Source organism: Podarcis vaucheri (assembly GCF_965113315.1).
Source record: "Podarcis vaucheri genome assembly, chromosome: 9".
Classification (NCBI taxonomy): Eukaryota; Metazoa; Chordata; class Lepidosauria; order Squamata; family Lacertidae; genus Podarcis; species Podarcis vaucheri.
Genome location: NC_138767.1, coordinates 61,808,430 through 61,830,377, shown reverse-complemented (window position 1 = coordinate 61,830,377; position 21,948 = coordinate 61,808,430). Strand labels below are relative to the sequence as shown.

The 21,948-nt window shown below is 42.8% G+C and overlaps 1 protein-coding gene across 1 annotated transcript; it reads right to left on the bottom strand.

Annotated features, from left to right (window-relative positions):
* Positions 1-1,501: 1,501 nt before the first annotated feature.
* On the bottom strand, positions 1,502-21,292 carry DCUN1D4 (defective in cullin neddylation 1 domain containing 4). Its single transcript, XM_082238286.1, has 11 exons — positions 21,144-21,292; positions 12,854-12,924; positions 11,447-11,486; positions 9,183-9,297; positions 8,214-8,305; positions 7,543-7,613; positions 4,878-4,969; positions 4,352-4,460; positions 3,271-3,375; positions 2,425-2,527; positions 1,502-2,297 (listed from the first exon to the last, which is right to left on the bottom strand). The coding sequence occupies exons 1-11, from the start codon at positions 21,166-21,168 to the stop codon at positions 2,242-2,244; spliced, it is 879 nt and encodes a 292-aa protein (XP_082094412.1). The 5' UTR covers positions 21,169-21,292; the 3' UTR covers positions 1,502-2,241.
* Positions 21,293-21,948: the final 656 nt, after the last annotated feature.

Here is a 21,948-nt window from a genome sequence, read left to right as displayed (position 1 = left end):
CTTCAGAATCCAGAACCCATCTATTCCCATTTGCTGTTTCAACTGTAAAGAAAAGACAGATTTTACAGCATGGTCTCTTCACAATTTGATGAGGTGCTTTTGTTTTGTACTCTAGTAGTCATATCCAAGCATAAAAATTTAAAGTGAGACTCTGTCCCAAAAGCCCGTTATCTGATACTTTTATGGACCTTATTTATAATACTTTTTATCTTTAAACTAGATCGCACAAATGGCTGGATCACAGCATCTCAGCAAAATGGCTTGCAATAAAGCCTGCATTCCCCCACACCTTCCTTTGAGAGCTTCACAAGCTTTTCTTTATGGCTATGCCAGTTGTAATACATGTTAGCACATTTTTAAAAAAACAACATGATTTAATAAGCAACTTGACTACTGCACGTTGCCTTGTGGAAATATCGCAACCTGTAGATAACATTGCATGTTTTATACAAGCAAGCAACTATAGGATCCATTACTTTTTTGTATTTGTTTTCAACAGAACAAGTTAAACAAAAGGGTAAGATTTTACTAACACGGTATTTTATTTATATCCATAATGGCTGATTTTGTGAATAGCTTTCAAACGGCTAAATTCTAATACAACCATCACAGCAGGGATACAGAGAGCTGTACACACTGAGACTTTTCAACCTCACTATTCTGGTGGTAGACCTCCAAACACCTTCTGCCCTCCCAAAAGTTAAGGGTCATAATATTCCATGTTGTGATACCACTGGAAACAGATAAATTTCAGCACCCTCTTCAGTCCAGAATTATACTGGACTAGGATCTAAAGAGGCTGAATTCAATGAAACACTGATTTACAAGTACCCAGTCCTAAAAGGTTGCTGCTTACCAATAATTTAAGCAATTTAATGATAAAATAAAGGAATTTGCATTGATTTTACATTTAGGCTGAGCTCTGAGAGTTCAAAACAACACGTTTACTTGTGGTTTAACTTCCTCTAACAACAAAAAGAAAGCCTGCTAATGTATTATTGCAAACTCCATTTTTAGCACTCTGTCCATTAATTTAACATTCACCATTGGATTTTTGGAAGTATTTCCGCAGTCTGCTACCCACTAAGTAGCCTTTGTCAAAAATTCAGTATTAAACTTTATAATGAAGGCTGAGGCAGAGATAACATGAAAAGACATTTCTTAGCACATTAATTCGGCTTCCTCAAGCAAGCAATGGCTTGAACTTTCATGTACAGACAGATAAGAGTGGTCCCAAATGAGTGACAATGCTGGTGATTAGTGAGCCCATTGCCTGCAACAGGCATTCTGCTAGGAAATCCAATCCCTGGAATAAAAGATGCCATTGCCTTCTTTAGATTCCCATGTTTGCAAGGCTTTTGGTTCAGATTTAACAAGAAATTCCAGACCTTGAAACTCACCCGCAAATCTATGTTAAATTTTACAAGAGGCTTCATTTTGCTTTCATCATCAATACAGTCAAAACACTAGAACAGCAAAACTGAAATAAAGAAATATGCCATTTTACAAGTCTAAAACCCTTTTTTTAATCAGATTTAATCTGCACCTATTTGCGAACTACAGGAGTCTGGATATTAGGACGTCAGCAGTATCACCAAGTGGAAATCCTTGTGGCACATACGACTCTAGTCAAGCTATTACACTTTTAACAGGTTTTCAATAAAAAGACAGCCAATACTTGCTTACTACATGAAAACTGAAGTTGGGCATCTGCATGTGAAGAAATCATACTGCAGGATATCCTCTCCAAAATTGGCATCTTGTCGCTAACGGGCAATAGTTCCACATGGTAACAGTCTCAACAATCACTTTTTTCCTGAAATGTTACGTCCGAGACCAAATTAAAATTAAAAATTAAGTTACATGGTTTTTTAATGCAACTAGAAATATGCCACAAAATTATTTTTACAATACACTTCTGGAGTAACTCCTAGGTGAAGCTTTTTTTATACACATATACAAAATTTAGACAGCAATATACACATAAATCACAGTGAGGATGCTGGTTAAGTTCACCATCTGTAGTGTAGATACAAAAATGCAAAGCAGCCTTCGAAGAGAACAATGCTACACAGCAAGCAGAGCTGGCCTCTTAAACAGCAAAACACCAAAAGGTCCCCAAAAACGGGATGCAGTGCAGGAAAAGCAGCATGCGCTTTTATACAAATAGCAGTTTATGGCTAATGGTCGACATAACTGTAGTAACAGGGACTCTTGAGCGGCTGTGCATAGTTAAAATTCCTATGTCATTTGTTTCTCTTTATACCACTCCACAAATTCATCCAGCAACACTGGCCCTGCAAGAAATAAAAGCCACAAATAAAAAAAAAACCTTTTACACAGAAAAAGAAAAGTCTGGAATGAACAGCTTCTGGATAGTAAGATATGGTACAATAGATTGTAGCTTTTCGTGCAAATACGTACATGCTCCATCTTCATCATAATTGCTGAGGTCAAGATTAATGGTTCGGCTGAACTCCAGAACATTGCACCATTGGTCCTTGTTGATGACCTTGTATTTAGATTGCTGATTAAAAAAAGAGGAGCAGTTACTGAAATCGGAAATGCCTGACTTTTCAACTACTGTATATTGTTTGGCTTTGTGGTCACTTCAGAGATTCAAAATGCCTTTTGGATGAAACGGCCGGCACTCAAGGATGTCACGAAAGCCCATTTTAAGAGTATAACAAGCAAGCTTAATACACTGGAACCTAAGTACCATAGCTGTAATGTGGTGTCAGGAATAACGCTCCTCAAAAATCAGATATCAGAAAACATTATTTGCAAAAAAAAAAAAAAAAGCTTTGTCACTTTCAAAGACTATGCACGACACACGTCTATTTATTTTGTAGAGCTAAAAATGAAATGTGTGCTCATGAGCTTTTGCTTGATTTCGGGAAAAGACACCTTAATAATTTACATCATACTTCGGAAAAGTCACATACAATACTAGATGTCCAAAGCAGTTTGTGTACACCATCAGTCATCCTTACCCTACAAGGTTATTCACTCTTGCCCATATATTAAAGAAGGGCAACAGAGGCTCACTCAAACTCAAAGTTGATTACAACTTCAATTGTATCAAAAATTACACACACACACACACACACACACACACACACAAATTTGCCTGTAAGTTTACTAGCAAAACAATTCAAATATTCAACTCAGGTAGTAAAACTGTTCAACTATCTGCTAATTCCCAGTTTTAACTTGGTACAGCATCTTTTAAAAGCAGTATAAAACATAAAAAGATGTTTCTACTTGTACCTCTAGGAACTGATGAAATACTGGAAAGAGAGGCCATGTTTTTCCTAAGAGAAGTCCTAACATACACTTGGCAGTGTTTATATCTAGACTTCGCTGGTCCTTTTCCTGTCAAAGAGAGAGAGAAAATTAAGCTAGGTTTATGTACAATGTTCTTCATTTGAACTAGAAACCATGTCAGTTTATGCTTTACAAAATGTAACTATATTTCAATTATCTTCATTTGGTTCCCTCTTGCTTTTTGCTTGTTTAAAATACACAGTGAAGCCATACCTCCTGGGGAGCTGTTGTCAGCATCTAATGCATACATCCATTCTGTCTGCAAATCAGAGCATCAACTTCCTAACCTGGGTAGCCAATTAAACAATGCATTCACCTTTGATGAATTATTATTTTGGAGTAATGTCCACTGCATAATGGTACATTCCTTTTCCTCTCCTGCAAAGTTCAGCTGGTGATAGCAATTACTCAACCTGTGCTTGGCATTTCTCGGTGTCTGGGAGCTTAAGAAGGGTCAATATGTTGGGACTCCAACCCTGTCAGCCTCAAGACAGTTTAGTCAATGGTCCAGATGCCCTCTAGCAGTGGCAAAGGTCTGGATTGTGGAAATAGTTTGAGTCCACTGGTTCTCATTTTTGGACTGTGAAATGGATTGGGCCAATGTGGTAGTTAAGAAGGAAACAGACTGCAGGAACGACTCTTGGCCAGCTGTATTATTCCTGTAGAAAACCAGGCAAGGGAGATTTGTGATGGGTTTGGGTGGTCTGCTACTCTGAAAAAATGAAGATTTCAGAACTAAGAGCTCTAGAAAGAAAGCAAATATGCTTAGGCATCAAACTGGGAACCCATAAAAATTAACACAAGAGCCAAGAGCAGTAACACCGATTTGGAAATGATTCAAATGAGTAACATGGCAGATTAATATAAAACTGTAAAAATACAAATGGAATTTTGCACTCTGAAGGAAACTTGACAGGCTTAGTGGAAATCATTAACACGGGAATATAAACATCTCTTCAGGAAAGAATCCATACAAGAATTCATAAAAATGGGGTGATCAGAATGTGAACTCCAAGCTACTCACACGTGCAAAGTCAAATGCATATCTGTAAATAAGTTTAAAATTTGTAGGCTCATTTAATAAAGATCTCAAATAATCCAAAGAATTTCTTAGCTTCTCTGTTGTATCACATCTGTAAAAATAAAAATAAAATACCAATTTAAATTCCGCACTGCTAACCATCAAGCTATTTTCTGGCCCTGAACCCAATAGTACTTTATCTTTGAATTTATAAACTGCCTTTCAAAAAAAAAGCAATACAGTTACAGCAAAAATATAGTCTGTATTATAGCAGGTAAATCAGTCTGTAACCGAGAACGATGATGGTTCTTTCACATACAGTTCATAGGCATTCAGTAAAGCAGCTACGAACATTTGAAACCATTTAAGACATATATAAGTATAATTTAAGAGGCCCAAAAGGCATATGGAGAATTGCTGGATTATAAGACAGAACAATTTCTATTTCTGCGCAGGGTGAAGTTAAAGTTCACAAAATGACAATGCACCACTGCTAAATTTAGTTCACATTTGCTGATGAAATACTTACTGCAGGGATGTCATTCCTTTTAACCATTCTTGCAACGTAAAGTAACCCATGTTTTGAGCATCCAGCTTCCAGGCTAAAACAAGCATAACTACCTGGTTGAAAAACAAAACACAAAACTTGTATTACAATTTCCTGAATTGTAATTCACCCTTATCACCAACCCCAGCGACTTGTACTAGGCCAGAGGTGCCACCAGCTTTATCTAGACCAAAGGCCATGCTCTTATAAGCTCTACTCAGCTCCTACCCCCACCCAGCTCTCCCACCCAAGAAAAACGAAAGTGATCCAATATCTAACTCCTTTTAAGATAGCAAATATGTGAACGTGCAAAGGAAGAATGACACCTGAAGCAAAGAAAAGCCCCTGCGGTACAACATTCGGCAGCAGCTAAATGTTGTACAATTGCTATATTTTCAGTGGAATAAAGGCCAGCAAGCAAACAGTTCCGGCACTTCCACTTGCAAAATTTAGACATGTGGGAAGGAGCAACTAAGCTGCAAAGAAGGGGAGAATGATCCAAGCATCTCAAAGGTTTCACTGCTAAACTCCCCGAAGGAAGGAGTGAAAAAATGCTCCTCCTGTGTTTCAGAATGAGGTGTAGAATAATAGCTGCTCTGTCCTAGGCCTCTGTTGCTATTTGGAAGCGGAAGAAGGGCTTGAACACTTAACTTGTCCCACAGGCAGAAGGCTGAGCTGCAAGGTAAGGGCAGGTCTAGGGAATCGAGACTATACTGCAGGGGTGTCAAACTCAAATTCATCGGGGGCCGCATCAGCAGCCTGGCCACCCCCAAAGGGCCGGCTGCACCCGCAGGACCATGTGTCCACTCTTCATCATCACAAATTATTGTCACCTCATTCAACCACCACTGTCTCCTGTAATAATGCAAGCAACAACTGGCTCTGAAAGCAGAAACAGTCAGAACAATGGCAAGCAGACATTCAAATGCACAGGCTGGCCACTGCGGACACCGCAAATTCCCACAGGTTCCCCCCCTCCCCCCGGGAGCAAAACTCCAGAAACAACAAGTGAACTAGGCAAGAACCTGCCTCCTCCCCCCGCCCCCCACCCCCAAACCAGTCGCCTCAAGATCTCTCCTCCTCACCCCGCCCAACAGTAGGGCCAGCCCCAAATGCATCCCCGCCAGGCTCCTCTCCGCTCCCGATTCCACCGCCAGGCCTCTGCACCTCGGGGCCCCCGAGGGAAGCAGCAGACACACAGCCCGTCCCTCTCCCTGCCCGCTGCGGAACAGCTCGGCCCCTCGGACCAAAGCAGGAACACGGAAGCCGCCCAAGCTGCGAGCAGCTTCAACTGCAACCCCTGGCAGGCGCTCCGAAGCCAATGCGCCGGCTGCAGCTGCCCGCCATTTCCCCGGAGGGAGATGGAGCGCGCGCCCAGCGACCCCTCCCCTCCTCCTCCTCGCCGCCCGCCAGCTGGGCCGGTGGCTGGGAGGGAGCGGGGGAGGGGCCGGGGCGGGTGTGGGGAGGGGGGGCAGGACCGCCCGCCGCAGTCACTCCGCTGCCACACGCCCCAGTCCCGGGAGGGAGAGGGAAAAAGAAGGCGCTGCTCTGGCGGAGGGACACAGCGCGCCGTACAAAAACCGCGCCGCGCAGCCTCACATCCACAGCACCCCTGGCGAAGCCCAACCGGAGCCCAGCCTCCTCCCACCCCGCCACTCCCGCGCACCCGCCAGCCTCGGCGGCTGCGCCGGGAACCCAGTCAGGCCCGCGTCCCGGAGCTCGGCCGGCGAGCCCGCGCGGCCGATCCTCGCGTTGGAGGAGGGGGGCGGGCCGCAGCGCAGCTGGATCGCCGACCCTCCCCGGGGACAGCTGGCCAGGACCGGCGGTCTCCCCCACCTGCCCTCCCCCACCCCATCCACGGCTGCCCGCGCCGCGGGGCCCGCTCGGATGTCCCAAGAGGGGGGTGGGGCGTCGAGGGAGCCCCGACCCACGCCCTCGCCCCCGATCCCCCCCGCCCAACCCAAATCCTCACCCCCCAACTCAGCCACCCACGCGCCCTCCTCCCAACTCCGGGGCCCGTTGCAGCCCTCGCCTCCCCTCCGCAGCAAAAGGAAGGGAGGGGAATAAAAACCCGGGGCTGCGGCCGGCTCCTGCGCCCCAGAGAAGCCGCCCGCCCGGAACCAGAACACAAGTAGATATTCAAATGCACAAGGGCCACACGATGAGGTCTGGCGGGCCGGATTCGGCCCGCGGGCCTTGTGTTTGACACCCGTGCTATACTGGGAGCCAGATAGAAAGTTCCTGGGTGCAGAATGTTGTCTAATCCTTATTGTCTAAATTTGAGTCATTTGTTAAGCCACGACTATTTTTGCCATTGGTCTCAACTTTTTGGAGATTTATTTTCAAACAAAACAAGGCAAAAACATTTTATATTCAAAACCAAATAAGAATATAATGAACGGTCAGCTGGACAAAGAAAGAAAAGCTTCTGGAAAGTTGCCTCTTCTAACAGGAACACAACCCTTCTCTTTACTGTAACATTTGAGATAGTTGCAATGCATAAGTTGCTCACGGTCTGGAAATAACCTGAGTGAGTAAACGAATGAATGAAAAACCCAAATCCTGCATTACAGAGACTATGCTTCCTCCCTTCTCATTATCTGAAAGCAAGCAAGCTCTCTGCCATCTGTAATAAATCTGAACGTACATTTTCTGGTTCAACCCCAATGTCCTCACAGAATTTCTCCATTCCTTCAGGACCCACAATATCATCTGTTCCTATAAGCAAATGAGATTGTGTTACTTCCATTTGTAATCACAGAACTGCAATTTTTAAATAGACCATATATATAGGGTTGGAAACATTGCAGTGCCACAAGTATGTGACGGTTCAAATACTGTTCTATGTATGCATGCATGTATATGTATGTATGCTTATTTGAAAGGCTGTCTCCTAGCAAGTAGTGCATCAATCAAAATCAAGCCCTATCCTTTCAACTTTGCAGATTTACATTCATTAACAGAAAATCAGCTAGCCAAAGGTTAACCAGGCAACTTAAATTTGACTTCAAATTTGAAGCCTTGTATATCCTGTGATTAACCTCTTTAATGCAGCAAGCAAATGTATTTTTAAAAACTATATACAATTTAAAGCCAACATTCTAGTTGCATCGGCATTGAAAATATGTGTTCACTAACTTCTTTCTTCTTTCAGGAGGCTGAGTGCATCTGAACTATTTTAATAGATGCTTTTAATAATCTACATTTTTTTGTTACAAAGCATCTTTATATTCAAACTGGAGTTGATACTGAATATTTTTCTTGAAGTTTCAACATTATCTGGGCAACCAGCAATAAGCAATATATATATTCGCTAACCTGCATATTCATAGAACCATTCTAAGCACCTCTTGCTCGAGAACATGTCATCTTCCGTCTTTATTCTAGTAGAATCATATTTTCTGTACATTCTAGTGCAGGGGAAGAGGTAAATAACGTAATATATAAATTCTATAATATATATAGATTTATATAAGAATGTATTACCAAGCTGGCCTCTTCCTCCTATCTAATCCACTAATTTTCAGAACTTTGAGGCAATTAAAAGAATCACTAAATAATCTACAACAGAACATTCCTACAGAACATATATGGATGCCTATATCAGAACTTAAAGCCCTAACACTTGACATGTTTGTTGAAGGAGGAAGGGCGTAAGTGGAACTGATTTAACCCCACTCTCACCTCCAAAGATATTCCAAACCCCTCATGAGTTTTCAACTTCCAAGTCTCTCGTTGGAGATATAAGGGAACACATGCAGGATTATCCTAGACTGATAGCTGATACGTACAAGTCACAGCTTTTCACATTTAGAAACTATCATGCTCAAAACCAAACTATGGTTTGTTGTTGCATCTAAATGGAGCCTATGTTTTTATTTTGGCCTATATAATTTCAGTGGACTGTAACTTTTCACGAAACAGGGACAGGGGTGAAGCGGAAAGAAAATAATCGGACTCGTATGCAAATTCAAAATCTAGCCGTCATATTTGCATTCCATAGGACACTATCGTTTTCCATAATAATCAAATGTGTGTCAAATCTACAAATTGAATCCTTAAAAATGCTTCCTCCTAAATAGTTTCCTTTGAGAGAAAGAACTGTCTCCCCATCGAGTTATTACAATATCATGCCTCAAAGAAAATAGGCATACTAAAATAAAATAAAACCTACTACCTCCGCTTAGTAAACCAGAGTTGAGTTAAATACAAGTCCACACCTCCTGACCTACTGTCCATACAAAAGTAATGACTCCTGAATCAAATAATCCAAGTAAGATTACGTACCCATCATGTCTACTTTTTTTAGCTGATAGGTCATCTCCAGCTGCAGGTCGCCTCTTTTTTCTTGGAGGCATCACTTTGCTAAAGCAGTCTGATGAACTGCACGACCTGAGACTTCCTGTGGAATAATTTAGAAAAGCAAGACAAGGGTTCAAACAGATGCAGAGCCTACTGAAAAAGCATATGAGGCAACAGACACAATGAAGACACAAACTTTAAAACAATAAATTATCACACGATAAGCAGAACAGCAACAAAGCTCAAAGCACGCTAAATTCTCAACTCTTTCAATACGGCAAGAGATAAACAGACTAGAAATTAAAAAGCACAGGTAAATAAATTTTTTAAACCTATGGGGCAGGCATACAGCAATGTTGCAAAAGTTGGGCATCACCACTGAGAAGGCCTGGTTTATAGTCACCATGCATTACAAATCCGCAGGAGGGGAACCAAAGGTATCAGAGAACAGGCAGGTTCAATGAGGCCTTGAGGTAACCTATAAAATCCTGCATAGTTTGGGACAAGAGTGCCACCAGCACTTTGCACTGGAGTCTGTGAAACTCTTACAACCAGCAAGATATAGCTTTTGTAGGTCACAATCTAGCTATTCAGTTTTTAATTACTTTAAGTTTCCAAGGGATCTTCAAAGGTACTTCCACATATAACAAATTACAGTAGCCTGTGCTGGATGTTACTAGGATACACATGCCAAGACCACATCTGCCTACAAGGGTTGGCACTTGGGGATTCAGAATAGGGGGCCAGCTCCAACAGCACTTCCAAACTGGGCTCCTGATGTTAGCTGCCCATGTGGGGCAGGTTTAACCACACTTCTTCAGTCACACAGACCACTGATCTAAAGCACCCCTATCTTCTGTATTTAATTCTATTAGCCCTCATCTAGTCGGTTACCAATCCTAGGCACCTGGTCTGTACTCCTACCAGTGTCTAATGGAAAAGAGAAATAGACCCAGGAGTTTTCCTAGAGCTTACTCTTGTACAGCCACAAGAGGTGTTGTGTGGTAACAGCATGTGTGCTATTTAGAATTTAAAATACAAAACACACCTAGTTTTCATAAAACTGGTATATTTGTGCAGCTGCATCTTATCTTCAGGCGCAAAGTCCAAACCAAAAGTAGAATCAGCAAAGCAACCATATTCAGGCATCATCAGAACACCAGGCAGGTGGTGTTCTTATTCATTCCTAATGATTTAATTTTGCCATTTTTAAAAAACCAAATCCTATGCAACCTACTGAAATACGCGACTTGCCTCCTTTCTCTTTCCAACTTGAATGTTGCTTCATGAAGGTAAGACACTTTCCCAGCTGCCCCCAGCCTTGCATCACCTCTACATCCTGCATCTACCAACTCCTGACTGATTATTAACACGTATCATCCCCTCCAACATAAATAAAAGTATAGAGGGAAAGGAAGGGTCAGCACACAGTTATGTTGCCCTTGCCCCTGCAATGCCCTCAGCTTGTGTTTCCCTCCCTCTGTTCCAAAACAGTGGAAAATCATGGAAAGGCTTGGGAACACACAACTTAACCTGTAAGCACAAGGTGCAAGAGCACCACAGAACATCTTTATCGCTTACAAGTTAAAATGAGCGCCTTAAAGGTGCAATCGTAATGCTTTTTGATGCATGAGTGAATTTGCAAAATCTTAACTGACCTCTTTGGCTGAAAGGCTTTTCGATCCTAACTTTAAAATTATAATAAGCCATCTAAGTGAAGGGGCATAGTTCAGGGACATGCTCTGCATAAAGAAGGTGCAAGATCTCTGCCAGGTGACTGGGAGAACCACTGCCAAACACTATCAAGCCAAGGAAACCAATGGACCGGCTTAGTACAATACAGCTTAATATGCTCATAACACTCATTCACACAGTCCATTTGTCTACACCGATGCTATAAAATACAGGCATTAAGGCAATTTCCACAATCTTCCACTGTCGTGCAAGCACCTTCTACTATAAAAGGTGCTGTTCTGAGATGTCACGTTTTAAAATTCAACAACGGTTTTCAAAGCAACTTTCCCCCCAAAGATTGTTTTTTTTTTGGAAAAGGGGTTGCTAGGAATGGCCAACTCTTGAACCAGAATTCTTACATAGCCTAGCGAATCTTACAAGCTAACTGACTGTCCCTCGTTTTTAATGTTAACGCCCCTTCCTCGTTGGTATTAATTTCTACAGTCCGGAAGGTTCCCCCTCTACCTAAGATTCCTAAAACACACCACAGTATAATTTGTATAAAACTCTCTAACCTGTTTGGTGATCGTCTTGACCAACGTCTTCTGTCAAATTCTGTAAAATATAAAATCAATGCAGTTAACTAGGACTTTAGCTATTTTCAAATAGCTCCAGGTATCTAATTTCTTCTTACAATTTCCCATCTCTTTCTAAATTTACCCCAATGGCAAATTTTAGATTTTAAGATTCTCAGGGATGGGAATGGATTTGAGGAGGTGCAGGGTGGAAGGAGAATTCCTACTATGGAAATCCTCATACGTGACATTGGATGTCATCCCCAGGCTTCACTGCAGAATGGGTTTGAGTGTGAGCATTTGCCAATAGTAAGTCAGCACTTGGATCTGGACACTAGTAACCCTATCTAGAAGGAATGAGTTCTGGGAATGGCTGCAGTAACCATGTGTTAAAAAGCAATTAAAGCAAACATGAGGGACTGGTCGCCAGAGCAGAGATGAGACTGTAAAGTGCCATAGCTTTCTGAGCCTGCAATACAGTCGTACCTTGGAAGTCGAACGGAATCCATTCCAGAAGTCTGTTCGACTTCCAAAAGGTTTCAAAACCAAATTGCAGCTTCTGGCTGGCTGCAGGAAGCTCCAAGGTACGACTGTAATAGGAAAAGGGGGAGTTGCTGGAAACAGACAACAGTGCAAAAAACAAGACACAAAGGGAATATACAACTCCACCTTGAGTTAAGAAAGGATAGCACTTTTGAATGGTCCATCACCTCTGCAAAGACTGTCGCTTAAGGGAAGGCTTTCAGTAAGTTTTAGAAGCTGCGGCAGCACTGTTTTAGGTTGACTTGGGTCAAAGGTTGGGGGCTAATCAATCTATTTCCACATGAGCCAATGGAGCAAGTGTGCAACCAAGATGAGCATGCTGCCTCGATCATCTTGGCACATTGCTACCCCTCACCTGCACAATTTCTCTGGGAAGATAAAACAAGACACACCTCATCTTACTCATGAGGAAAGGGGAGGATGTACATGCCACAGGATTCTGCAGCCATTAGGTGAAGGTCATCTGAAATAAAATCCATGGTGCATCTAGCAATGTGGTCAGGAGGAAATCTGAGTGGGGAGGAGGCTTCATCTTTCCTACTTGTGGAGATGTGCTTTGAATAAAGTCTCCCTTCATTCCTTGTCCTTTGTACAAATTTCAGCAATTTGCCTTTCCATTGTGTTGAAAAAAATCCTAGGGTTTATAGCAAGAAGCTGTCATGGCTTCATCTCCAAATGCTGAGTATACATGAAGAAAATTAAGAGTCATGGATGTTTGAAAAATAATTTACAATAATTTTTTGCATTTCTACTTGGCATACGTCTATTTCCAAAGGTACAGCAAGCTCTGGATAATCATGTCAGGACACTTTATAATCAGACAAAACTATATAAGTAGTAGATTTAAAAAATGCAAGTGATTACCAGCCTATTAAGAGTGTGGTAAATCTTATGAATATTTGCCAGTGTTGATAGATGAGAGTTCAGCTGAAAATCTAGAGAGAAATAAAAACATTTTTTCTTATTTTGATTATGTCACCTTTTAGAATGCTTAATAAACACATTTCAAAAGTACTGCAGATAAAGCTAAAAGTCTTAATTTTGAACTGCCTTTCTCTTGTCATACAATACAGTGTGTGTGTGTGTGTGTGTGTGTGTGTGTGTATATATATGGCTTTTTTGAATTCCATTAAATGGCATATCTGAATGTTATTTGAGTCCCCTATCTCCTTCTGCAATAGTAATACTACATCTCAAACCAGTGTTCAAAATTCACCCGGCGCATTTTGCACCTGGCTAGCGGCACTTGCGACCAAGTGCAGATGCCTTGGTGCCAAGATGGTGTCTGTCACCTCCACCGTCTGGAGCTCCATGCCTTGGGATCATTGGATCTTGACTGATTTCACACACTAATACCCCATCCGGTAGAATTCTATCAATTACATTTTATCTGCACAATCAGAATGAATTTCAGGAACCAAAACGTCGTATTGATCCAATCAAGGCAAGCGAAACTACTATGAGCATTGCCTGCAATACCACTGCAACCGTTCACAACACAGATTTGTCTCAATGTAATTGACGTTGTGGTGACAAAAGTCTCTAGGAATGTGTAGAGCATGGGTAGGCAAATTAAGGCCCGGGGACCGGATCTGGCCCAATTGCCTTCTAAATCCGGCCCGCAGACGGTCTGGGAATCAGCATGTTTCTACACAAGTAGAATGTGCCCTTTTATTTAAAATGCATCTCTGGGTTATTTGTGGGGCATAGGAATTCGTTCATCTTTTCCCCAAAAATATAGTCCGGCCCCCCCACAAGGTCTGAGGGACAGTGGATCAGCCCCCTGCTGAAAAAGTCTGCTGACCCCTGATGTAGAGGCAAGTCATCAGAAGGTATCACCTTAAAAGTTTTATAGTAATGTGATGCATCTGGCAATGATAGTTCTTTCTGGCAGAGCAGCACTACGGAATGTCTTGCAGCAGGAAAAAATTCTGACTTAAGAGCAGCCACACTGCCTTCCAAATTAAATTATTTGCAGGTAGGTTGTTCATAGAATTGTATAACTAATTTATTTTAATATTAGAAGAAGAAGAAGAAGAGTTTGGATTTGATATCCCGCCTTTCACTCCCTTTAAGGAGTCTCAAAGCGGCTAACATTCTCCTTTCCCTTCCTCCCCCACAACAAACACTCTGTGAGGTGAGTGGGGCTGAGAGACTTCACAGAAGTGTGAGGTGAGTGGGGCTGAGAGACTTCACAGAAGTGTGACTGGCCCAAGGTCACCCAGCAGCTGCATGTGGAGGAGCGGAGACGCGAACCCGGTTTCCCAGATTACGAGACTACCGCTCTTAACCACTACACCACACTGGCTCTTTGGTCATATCATTATTATTACTTTTTAGCTTTTATTATTACTTTTACTTTTAGCTTTTATTATTACTTTTAGCTTTTGGTCAGATCATTATTATTACTTTTTACATTAGAACATAATGTCACACACCCCACAACCCCCGAAAAAGCTACTACATTACCCTATACAGAGTTGTAACTTGGTTCTTGAACACCTTGGTACTCATACATTTTAGCTCCCAAATGCTGCAAACCCGGAAGCGAGTGTTCCAGTTTGCGAGCGTTTTTTTGGAAGCCGAACGTCTGACACGGGTTCCAATTGAGTGCAGGAAGCTGCAGGAGTGCAGGGTTCCAATTGAGTGCAGGAAGCTCCTGCAGCCAATCGGAAGCCGCACCTTGGTTTTTGGAAGTCGAACGGACTTCCGGAACGGAATACATTCGAGAACCAAGGTATGAATATTTCACACGGCTTGCTTCAACTCTCAAACCATACAAAATGTAGAACGTGATGGGAAAAAGTTTTCCATCTTCAAGAGCATAAAGTTATTCTTAGCTCTGCAAAACATCTCTGGAATAAAAGGTTTGCTATGTATCCATATGAATTTGAACACCTATCTAGCCCATATATGCACTTAGGTTAGAACTGAATTAGAATGGTCAATCAAATTATTGCTGATGTCACAAAAGACATGCTATAAGGTTCTAACCTGATGTACAGAAAAAGTGTTGTCTTTCATCATGAACAACTTGAGCCTAGTATGGCTCTATGAGTAAAAAGGGACAGTTTATACAAGTCATATCCGTAGATACCAGGAGTTGTGCATTGTTAGGCACTGGGTAATTCTTTGAACCAAAGAAGCATCATAATCAGAGGGAAGGTGTCCTGTATGTAGCAGCTGCTTTGATATCCCAATCTTTCTCTCATGTGAATTGCTTTGTTCCAGCTGGGAAGAGATTTCTACAACCCTCCCATTATTCTATTAAAGGTAGACCAACAAAACATAGCAACGCATTACTCCTAATTTTATACCATATTGTTTCTCAAATAAGTTGGTTCCTCGTAGCCCCTTGATGTGCTCATTCCTGATGACAATGGGCTGTTTCCAACCAAGTTTCTCTCAGAGTAGACACAACGAAATTAATGGACTCAAGTTAGTTATGAATTCTGCGATTCTATGATTTCATGGTGACATATTTTAGTTCAAAATCAACACTGCCTAATTTAAGAAGTGGAGTAAGCACAACAGATATTTTCAAGATGAGGGAATCTGAAACTTCACAAGGAAGTTGTAGAATGCAACTATAAAATAAGCCCAAGTCATTCATGTGACAAAGCATCTATGCTACATTTCAATTGAGTCCCCACAAGGGACTGCCTTTAAAGACTGCTCAGAAACATCAACTGATTAAAAATATAACCACCAAATGATTAACTGGGAGGATCAGGTTAGATTGTAGCATTTTTGTATTAAGCCATCTTCATTGTCTGAGGTGTGAAAGGGGAAAACACCAAAGCTTATGAATGCTCTCTGAAGGGGAGATCTGCCTATACCTATTCGTGTTCCAGTGGGTGATGAGAACCCTTTCATTCCAAGAAACCTTTGGCTCTTTTTATTGAAGTATTTTAAAGGCTGAGTTGTATGGTCAGTTTTAACTTGAAGCTTTCATTTTATAGAATTTTTAGATGTAAAAGAGACAATTTTATTACAGTTAAAAGCCATCAGTACATCTCTAGAGGTTTTTAGGTTTTTATTTATTGTGTTTATTGTAATTGGTTTAATATTTCTATTGTCTGTAAATGGCTTTGAGTTATTTTTATGAGTAAAGCAACTAATAAACACAAATAATAAAAGCAGCAACAACATGATGTGACAGAGTTTACCATGTCAGGCCTACTTTTTATATCACAAAACGGCAGAAGAAGAAAAAACATTAACTTAAAACACTTCTTCAGCTTTCCGCAAAGAGAATCTGTTTCCCATTCTCTTCCTGATGCTCATAATGTTCCTCCCGTGTTCCAGAGTTGAAGTGACTGACATTTTAAATATGAAACCTGAAGTAATTTTTTTAAGCCATTGCATTGAACTAATACAAATTATTTTCATCATGCTATTCCCAATGAGGCTTGCTAGATCTACTTAACAGCTCACTTATGCCAAGTCTTCCAGTTTGGCCTCATACCAAATCATAAACTCCAGCATATATTAGGTACCTGGATCAACTCTATGGTGGCCTCTATTCCTATAAGGGCAGGAACATAACACTTCCAGAATTGAAGAATGTAAGTCAGAGGCCAACAAATTTACCGGGGGCGGGGATTTACATGTGGAAGGGAAAGCATTTCCTTCTACTGTATAGTTATTTCAAAAATTATTAAATCAGATTAGATAAAATGCATTTTCATTTTAAGTTTGTTAAAATTAAAAACCTATAAGTTACATACTACGATATTTAAAACTCACATGAGTGTTTCCAGAAATTACATAAGTGGAAGACTACTCAGGGCATTGCCTCCCCTTTGCTCCCCATTACATACCCCTAAGCCCCCTAAAGTCTCTCAGAATGTTAGGATACCTTCAGGGGCACGGACTTATAAAAAATATTGGGGGGCCCCGGGAAAGCTCATGAATAATAAATAAGCTCATGAATATGCAGATAAAGTGGCGCCGCCTCCTCGTGAGCGAATAGGGGAGAGCGTGCTGCGCCTATTAATCAGCTCCAAAGGAAATTGGGTGGAGTTTTTGCTCTGGAGGGAGGGCAGGAGGCATGCAGCCCGACCCTGTGCATTTTGGGCTGGGGGAGGGGCGGCGGTGGCGCTCTGCTGGAGGGGCGCCCGAGATTATTGGGGGGGCGGAGCCCCCCCAAACGAATTTTTGAGGGGGCTCGGGCCCCCTCAGGCCCCATGGAGTCGGCGCCTATGGATACCTTTAGAAAAGGTCTGGAATAAGGCGTGAAGGAGAACTCCTGCACAAGCTGTCTCTTCCTGATTTTCAGAGAGCTGTCCTGCAGGCCTCCTAACTCCTGCACGGTGGCGTACTGTAGGTTGCTAGTGCCCAGGGCCACGCCAAGGGGACGTGGGAGGGAAACGGGCAGAGTAAGCTTGCACATTCAACTGCCTAACAGCATCTGTGCCAACCAGGAGATTGCAGTTGCAGATATAAGAAGAGAAGAGCCAGTCCATTATCTGGAGAGGCCACTTCCTAGTTCGCATCAAGAAGCATGCAGCTGCATTGAAGCAGCACCAGGTGTTGCAATATTGTGCCCCTAACAGTTTTGCACCTGGGGAAACTGCCCCTGTGCCCCGCTACTCTGCATGCTACACTACTAATCCTGCAAGAAACCTTTTATGGGACTGGGGGCTTAAATGGGGAGAAAGGGGGCAAGAAACTTCACTAGTGCCCTCCTGAGCGTGGAATTTTTGGACACAACTTGCAATATTTCAAAATTCAAATTTAAAAGAATACAATCCAATAGAAAACAAGGATACGCATGAGGCTTTCTTTTTTAACAAAAGTTTACTTGAATGTGACAGAAACTGATTCAATAGCTGCTATTTTCTTAAAGTTCTCTTTACTAACTTTCCAAATATATGGGGTTCTAAATTTGTATTACAGTGGGAACTTAAGGATCAAACCCCTAAAACAAAATATGATTACTTAAAATCAATTTCCTCCAAGTTCAATGGGAATTACTTCCTTGCATGTACGCTTGAGAGAATATACATGTTTACTTGAAACTAAGCGCCTCTAACTTCAATAGAACTTACTCTCCAATAAGTGCTTATAAGATGACAAGCCCAAGAAGCCTTCGGCAGTATCTTCAAAGAACATGCTGGGAATTTAAGAGAGCCAATTCCAGCCAAACATGTTTCGACTACTTTGTTTTAGACTACAGTACAACATTGCTCCCCTTCTTCCAGATAAAGTTTGTGATACAATCAAACCTCGGTTCCCGAATGCCTCCATTATCGTACGTTTCGGCTCCCAAATGCCAAAAACCTGGAAGTAAATGCTCCAGTTTTTGAACATCTGCGGAACCGGAACGTCTGACATGGCTTCCCCTTGAGTGCAAGAAGCTCTTGCCACCAATCAGAAGCCGCGTCTCTGTTGTTGAATGTTTCAGAAGTTGAACGGTCTTCGGGAACGGAATACGTTCAACAACCAATGTTTGACTGTACTTGTTTCAAAACTGACTTGGTCAGAGCCATGGTGCTTCATGTATAAAATTTCCCTCACAACCATTTCCACATATCCAAATATTCCCCTTATTGTTGAGCAGGGGTTTTGAGGACAATGATTAACACTATCACACGAGCTTCAGAATCAGCTATCTGTACTAGAAATTGGAATATTTCAAAGTCCTTCATCCTCTCCTACCTTAGACACAATCAGGCATGTATTTCAACAGTTTGAAAAAAAGGGCTGAAAGAGAATTTTATTTCTGATAAATTCAGCAATTTAGACTCCATGGGCCAAAGAATATCTAATATGAATGAAAAGTGTGAATAAGATACTTCATAACCTGAACGCTGCATGTGCAACACTAGAACAGAAAATTTTAGTATCTCCATCTGAAAAAATCACTGAGTGACAAGTCTGAAAGTATAGTTTAAGAGTTACTTTACAAAAAACATTTTTGTTCATCTTTCAAGTAAAACTAAATTAAAGGCTTTTAAAATATTAGAAGAGGGAGATGCTTTAGAGAAAACACTGACACCAAATCCTCTTGCTAGGCCAGCAATTACAGTTCTTTGATTTATAATATTCCTAAGCATGTTTACTCAGAAGCATCTTCTAGTGAATTCAACTAGGCTTGCATATACGTCCATGTACATAGGACTGTGCCCCAATTTATATGTGGGGTGATCCTCACCGAACTCAATGAGATTTGCCTCTTAGTTAGATATGTACAGGATTGTAGTGTAAAACTGTTAAGCTTTTAAAATGACTGAGTTAGCAAAAAGGGCACTGAAGAATTATGGTTTTCTTGCCCATGGACACTGTCCAGTCTAAAAATATTTTGCTTGTTCTGCTAAATATGTATCTTCAGTAGCTGTTAAAACAAAAACCTGAGGTGGCTTCTTCCACTTTTGCCAGAAGGCATAGGAGATTGACTATGACTATGCTTCTATGTTATTTATAATTTTTGCTTAACTGCTGTACAGTTCTGAAAAGCGTGTAGGAATACTGAAAATGTATAACCCTTTAAAATGTATAAAAATAATGGAGGGCATCACAAAAGCTTTTTACAAAGCTATTCCTCAGCAACTGTAACAGATCTTGGAAATGCATTTTGAAAAGCTTGCTTTATTTTTGCTTTTAAGTACCCTAATCTAAGCTTTCATCATACAGCAGATTTTAAAGGAAATTTAGTTTCAATTTCATATAAGCAGCGAGATGCATTATGGACTGGAGTATTTATTACCTGCCTTACTACCAAAGAGTAGGAAAAAAACTGCAGGAAGACAACAAGCCTCTCCAGCAAGACTGTTATGTTCCACATTACCTTTGGAAATAAAGAGTTTAGGTTCCAAAAATCATTCATATAATTTAACCTTTACACAAAATTCAACTGTGCCTGAATATTATGCCAGCTAAATCTGCTTTGAGTGGCTGCCTTTGTTTGCCTTACTGATTTTGTGGGTGGGTGTTCTCCTGAAGACCTGTGAGCAATATTTTAAGACTGGGGTATTGCTGTGTTGGATAGGATACAGCGATGGGAGACTTGAAAGAAAAACTCAAAAAAATAAGGAAAAACAGAAAGAAGGAAAGAAAAACTGGTCTATAACAGTCTATAGAAGCAATCAATTGTTAAAGAGACAGATAAATTATTTGTCTCCGGGAAACAATGCTTTGCAGCAATGTAAATTGTGCAGATCAACTGCAAGAACAAATTTACTTGAAGGGAGTTAGTGGCTTTAACAGAACCGCCTTCCAAAGCAACATGTCTAGGAAGAGGGCCAAGGGCTGCTTCACCGCCACCCCCACGACTTCTCCAGAATGCAGACAATGACAATCTGTCAAGAGGGAACTTTGCCCAGCGCAGGCAAAACACTGGAGAAATAGAGACGTTTGGACAACTTAAAGAGAAAAATGTCATCGGGATGCAAGGGACTGGCCCTTCTGCTCCTCCAACGCCGCTTATTTCTTCCCCAAGGGAAGACACACACACACACATCCCTCCAAGCCCCAGCCCCCGATTCCCGAAGCATGCACGACCCACCAAGACAGAATCCACGCCCCCCTGGCCAACCTACCTACTCTTTCCCCCAGGGCAGAGAGTTCTGGGTCGCTCTCAGGCTGCAACCCACTGACCCAAAAAGAGGGGTGAGCGGAGGAGGAAAGAAGGGGGTGGACAAGGAGAGGAGAAAGAGCGTTGGCAGCGCAATTGGCTCTGGGAGTTGTAGTGCGCAGCTCGCGCCGTGCAGCGCAGAGGCCGGGAGGCGAGGACTCCAACACCCACAATGCAACGCGGGATAAAGAGAAGGGGAGAGGAGGGGTGGGGGAGGGGAGGGGGCGCTTGCTCTTTCTGCCCCCTTTCACGACGGGGCCCCCCAAGAAGCAGGCCCCTCCGCTCCTCCTCCTCCTCCCTTTTGGTCGGAGCGGCTGAGGGGAGACCACCGGGCGCGGAGAACAGTCGCCGTCCGGAAGAACGAACTGCGTCACAGCCATTTCCTCCCCCCTACCCGTATTTCCCCCCCACCCGCCGCCGCCCGTTAGATTCCCTTCCCTTTTCCCCTCAGCCTTTAAACGCGCCCGCCCCACCCCCCGTGAGAACATTCCCCTCACGCAACCGTCGCTCAGCGGTCGCCTAGCAACCCCGCCCCCCCTCGACCCCCACACCGAGCGAAACCTCCCCGCTACTTACTGACAGCGGCGGCATCCGAGTGCATTTTTGTGCAGCGCCGGCACACGCGCTGCCCCGAGCGGGCGGTCCGACCGGCCTCCTCCTCACTCGCTACTCCGTGCGGCTCTCCCCGAAGGCAAGAGGCCCCGCCCTCTCGCCCCGCCCACGCCCACACCCCATTGGCTCGCGGTCTCCTTGCTCGCGGCCGCCGACGCTGCGCCGATGGGCCGACCCGCTTGCCACTCCGGGCCGGCCCGGCGTTGCGCCCCCCGACGGCTCCGCCCAACCCCGGCCGCCGCACCTCCCCATTGGCCGGCGTGTCTGCGAAAGAGCCGCGCCCGCCCCCTCGGCTGCTATTGGGCCGCCGCCGCCGCCGCCGCCCCTGGTGAAGTGCGGAGGGCGAGCCTCCGGTTCTGATTGGGCGGGACGGGCCCACAGGCCGCGCCTACCTCGTGAATTGATTGGCTGAGCGGAGTGGAACGCGAGCCATTGATGGCATGGGGAGTTTGTGGAGCAGCTTCTAGCTGTCATGATTGAAGATGGTTTGGGCGCTTCGGAATAATAAGAGGCGCTGCATCAGAATATGGATAAGGGGCTTGAAGCCTTATAAAGCCTTTTTTTAAAAAAAGACGCATTTGTGGAAACTCATTTTTGTGCAATCATTTTGGATTGCATTCTTTTTCCAATAATAATAATGATCAGTGCTTTTTTCTAAAAAAATCTTTTCCCAATAATAATAATAATAATCAGTGCTTTTTTTCTTAAAAAAAATGTTTATGGGTACTCTCATTTTCCCACTCATATTGCCCCTCATTGAGGCCAAACT

Coding starts and splice junctions, on each gene's coding strand:
- DCUN1D4 (XM_082238286.1), bottom strand. CDS start 21,168: ATGCACTCGGATGCCGCCGCTGTCA. Junction 11,487..12,853: donor ACCACACTCTTAATAGGCTG/GTAATCACTTGC, acceptor TATATTTTACAG/AATTTGACAGAAGACGTTGG. Junction 4,970..7,542: donor TTGGGGTTGAACCAGAAAAT/GTACGTTCAGAT, acceptor TTTTTCAACCAG/GTAGTTATGCTTGTTTTAGC.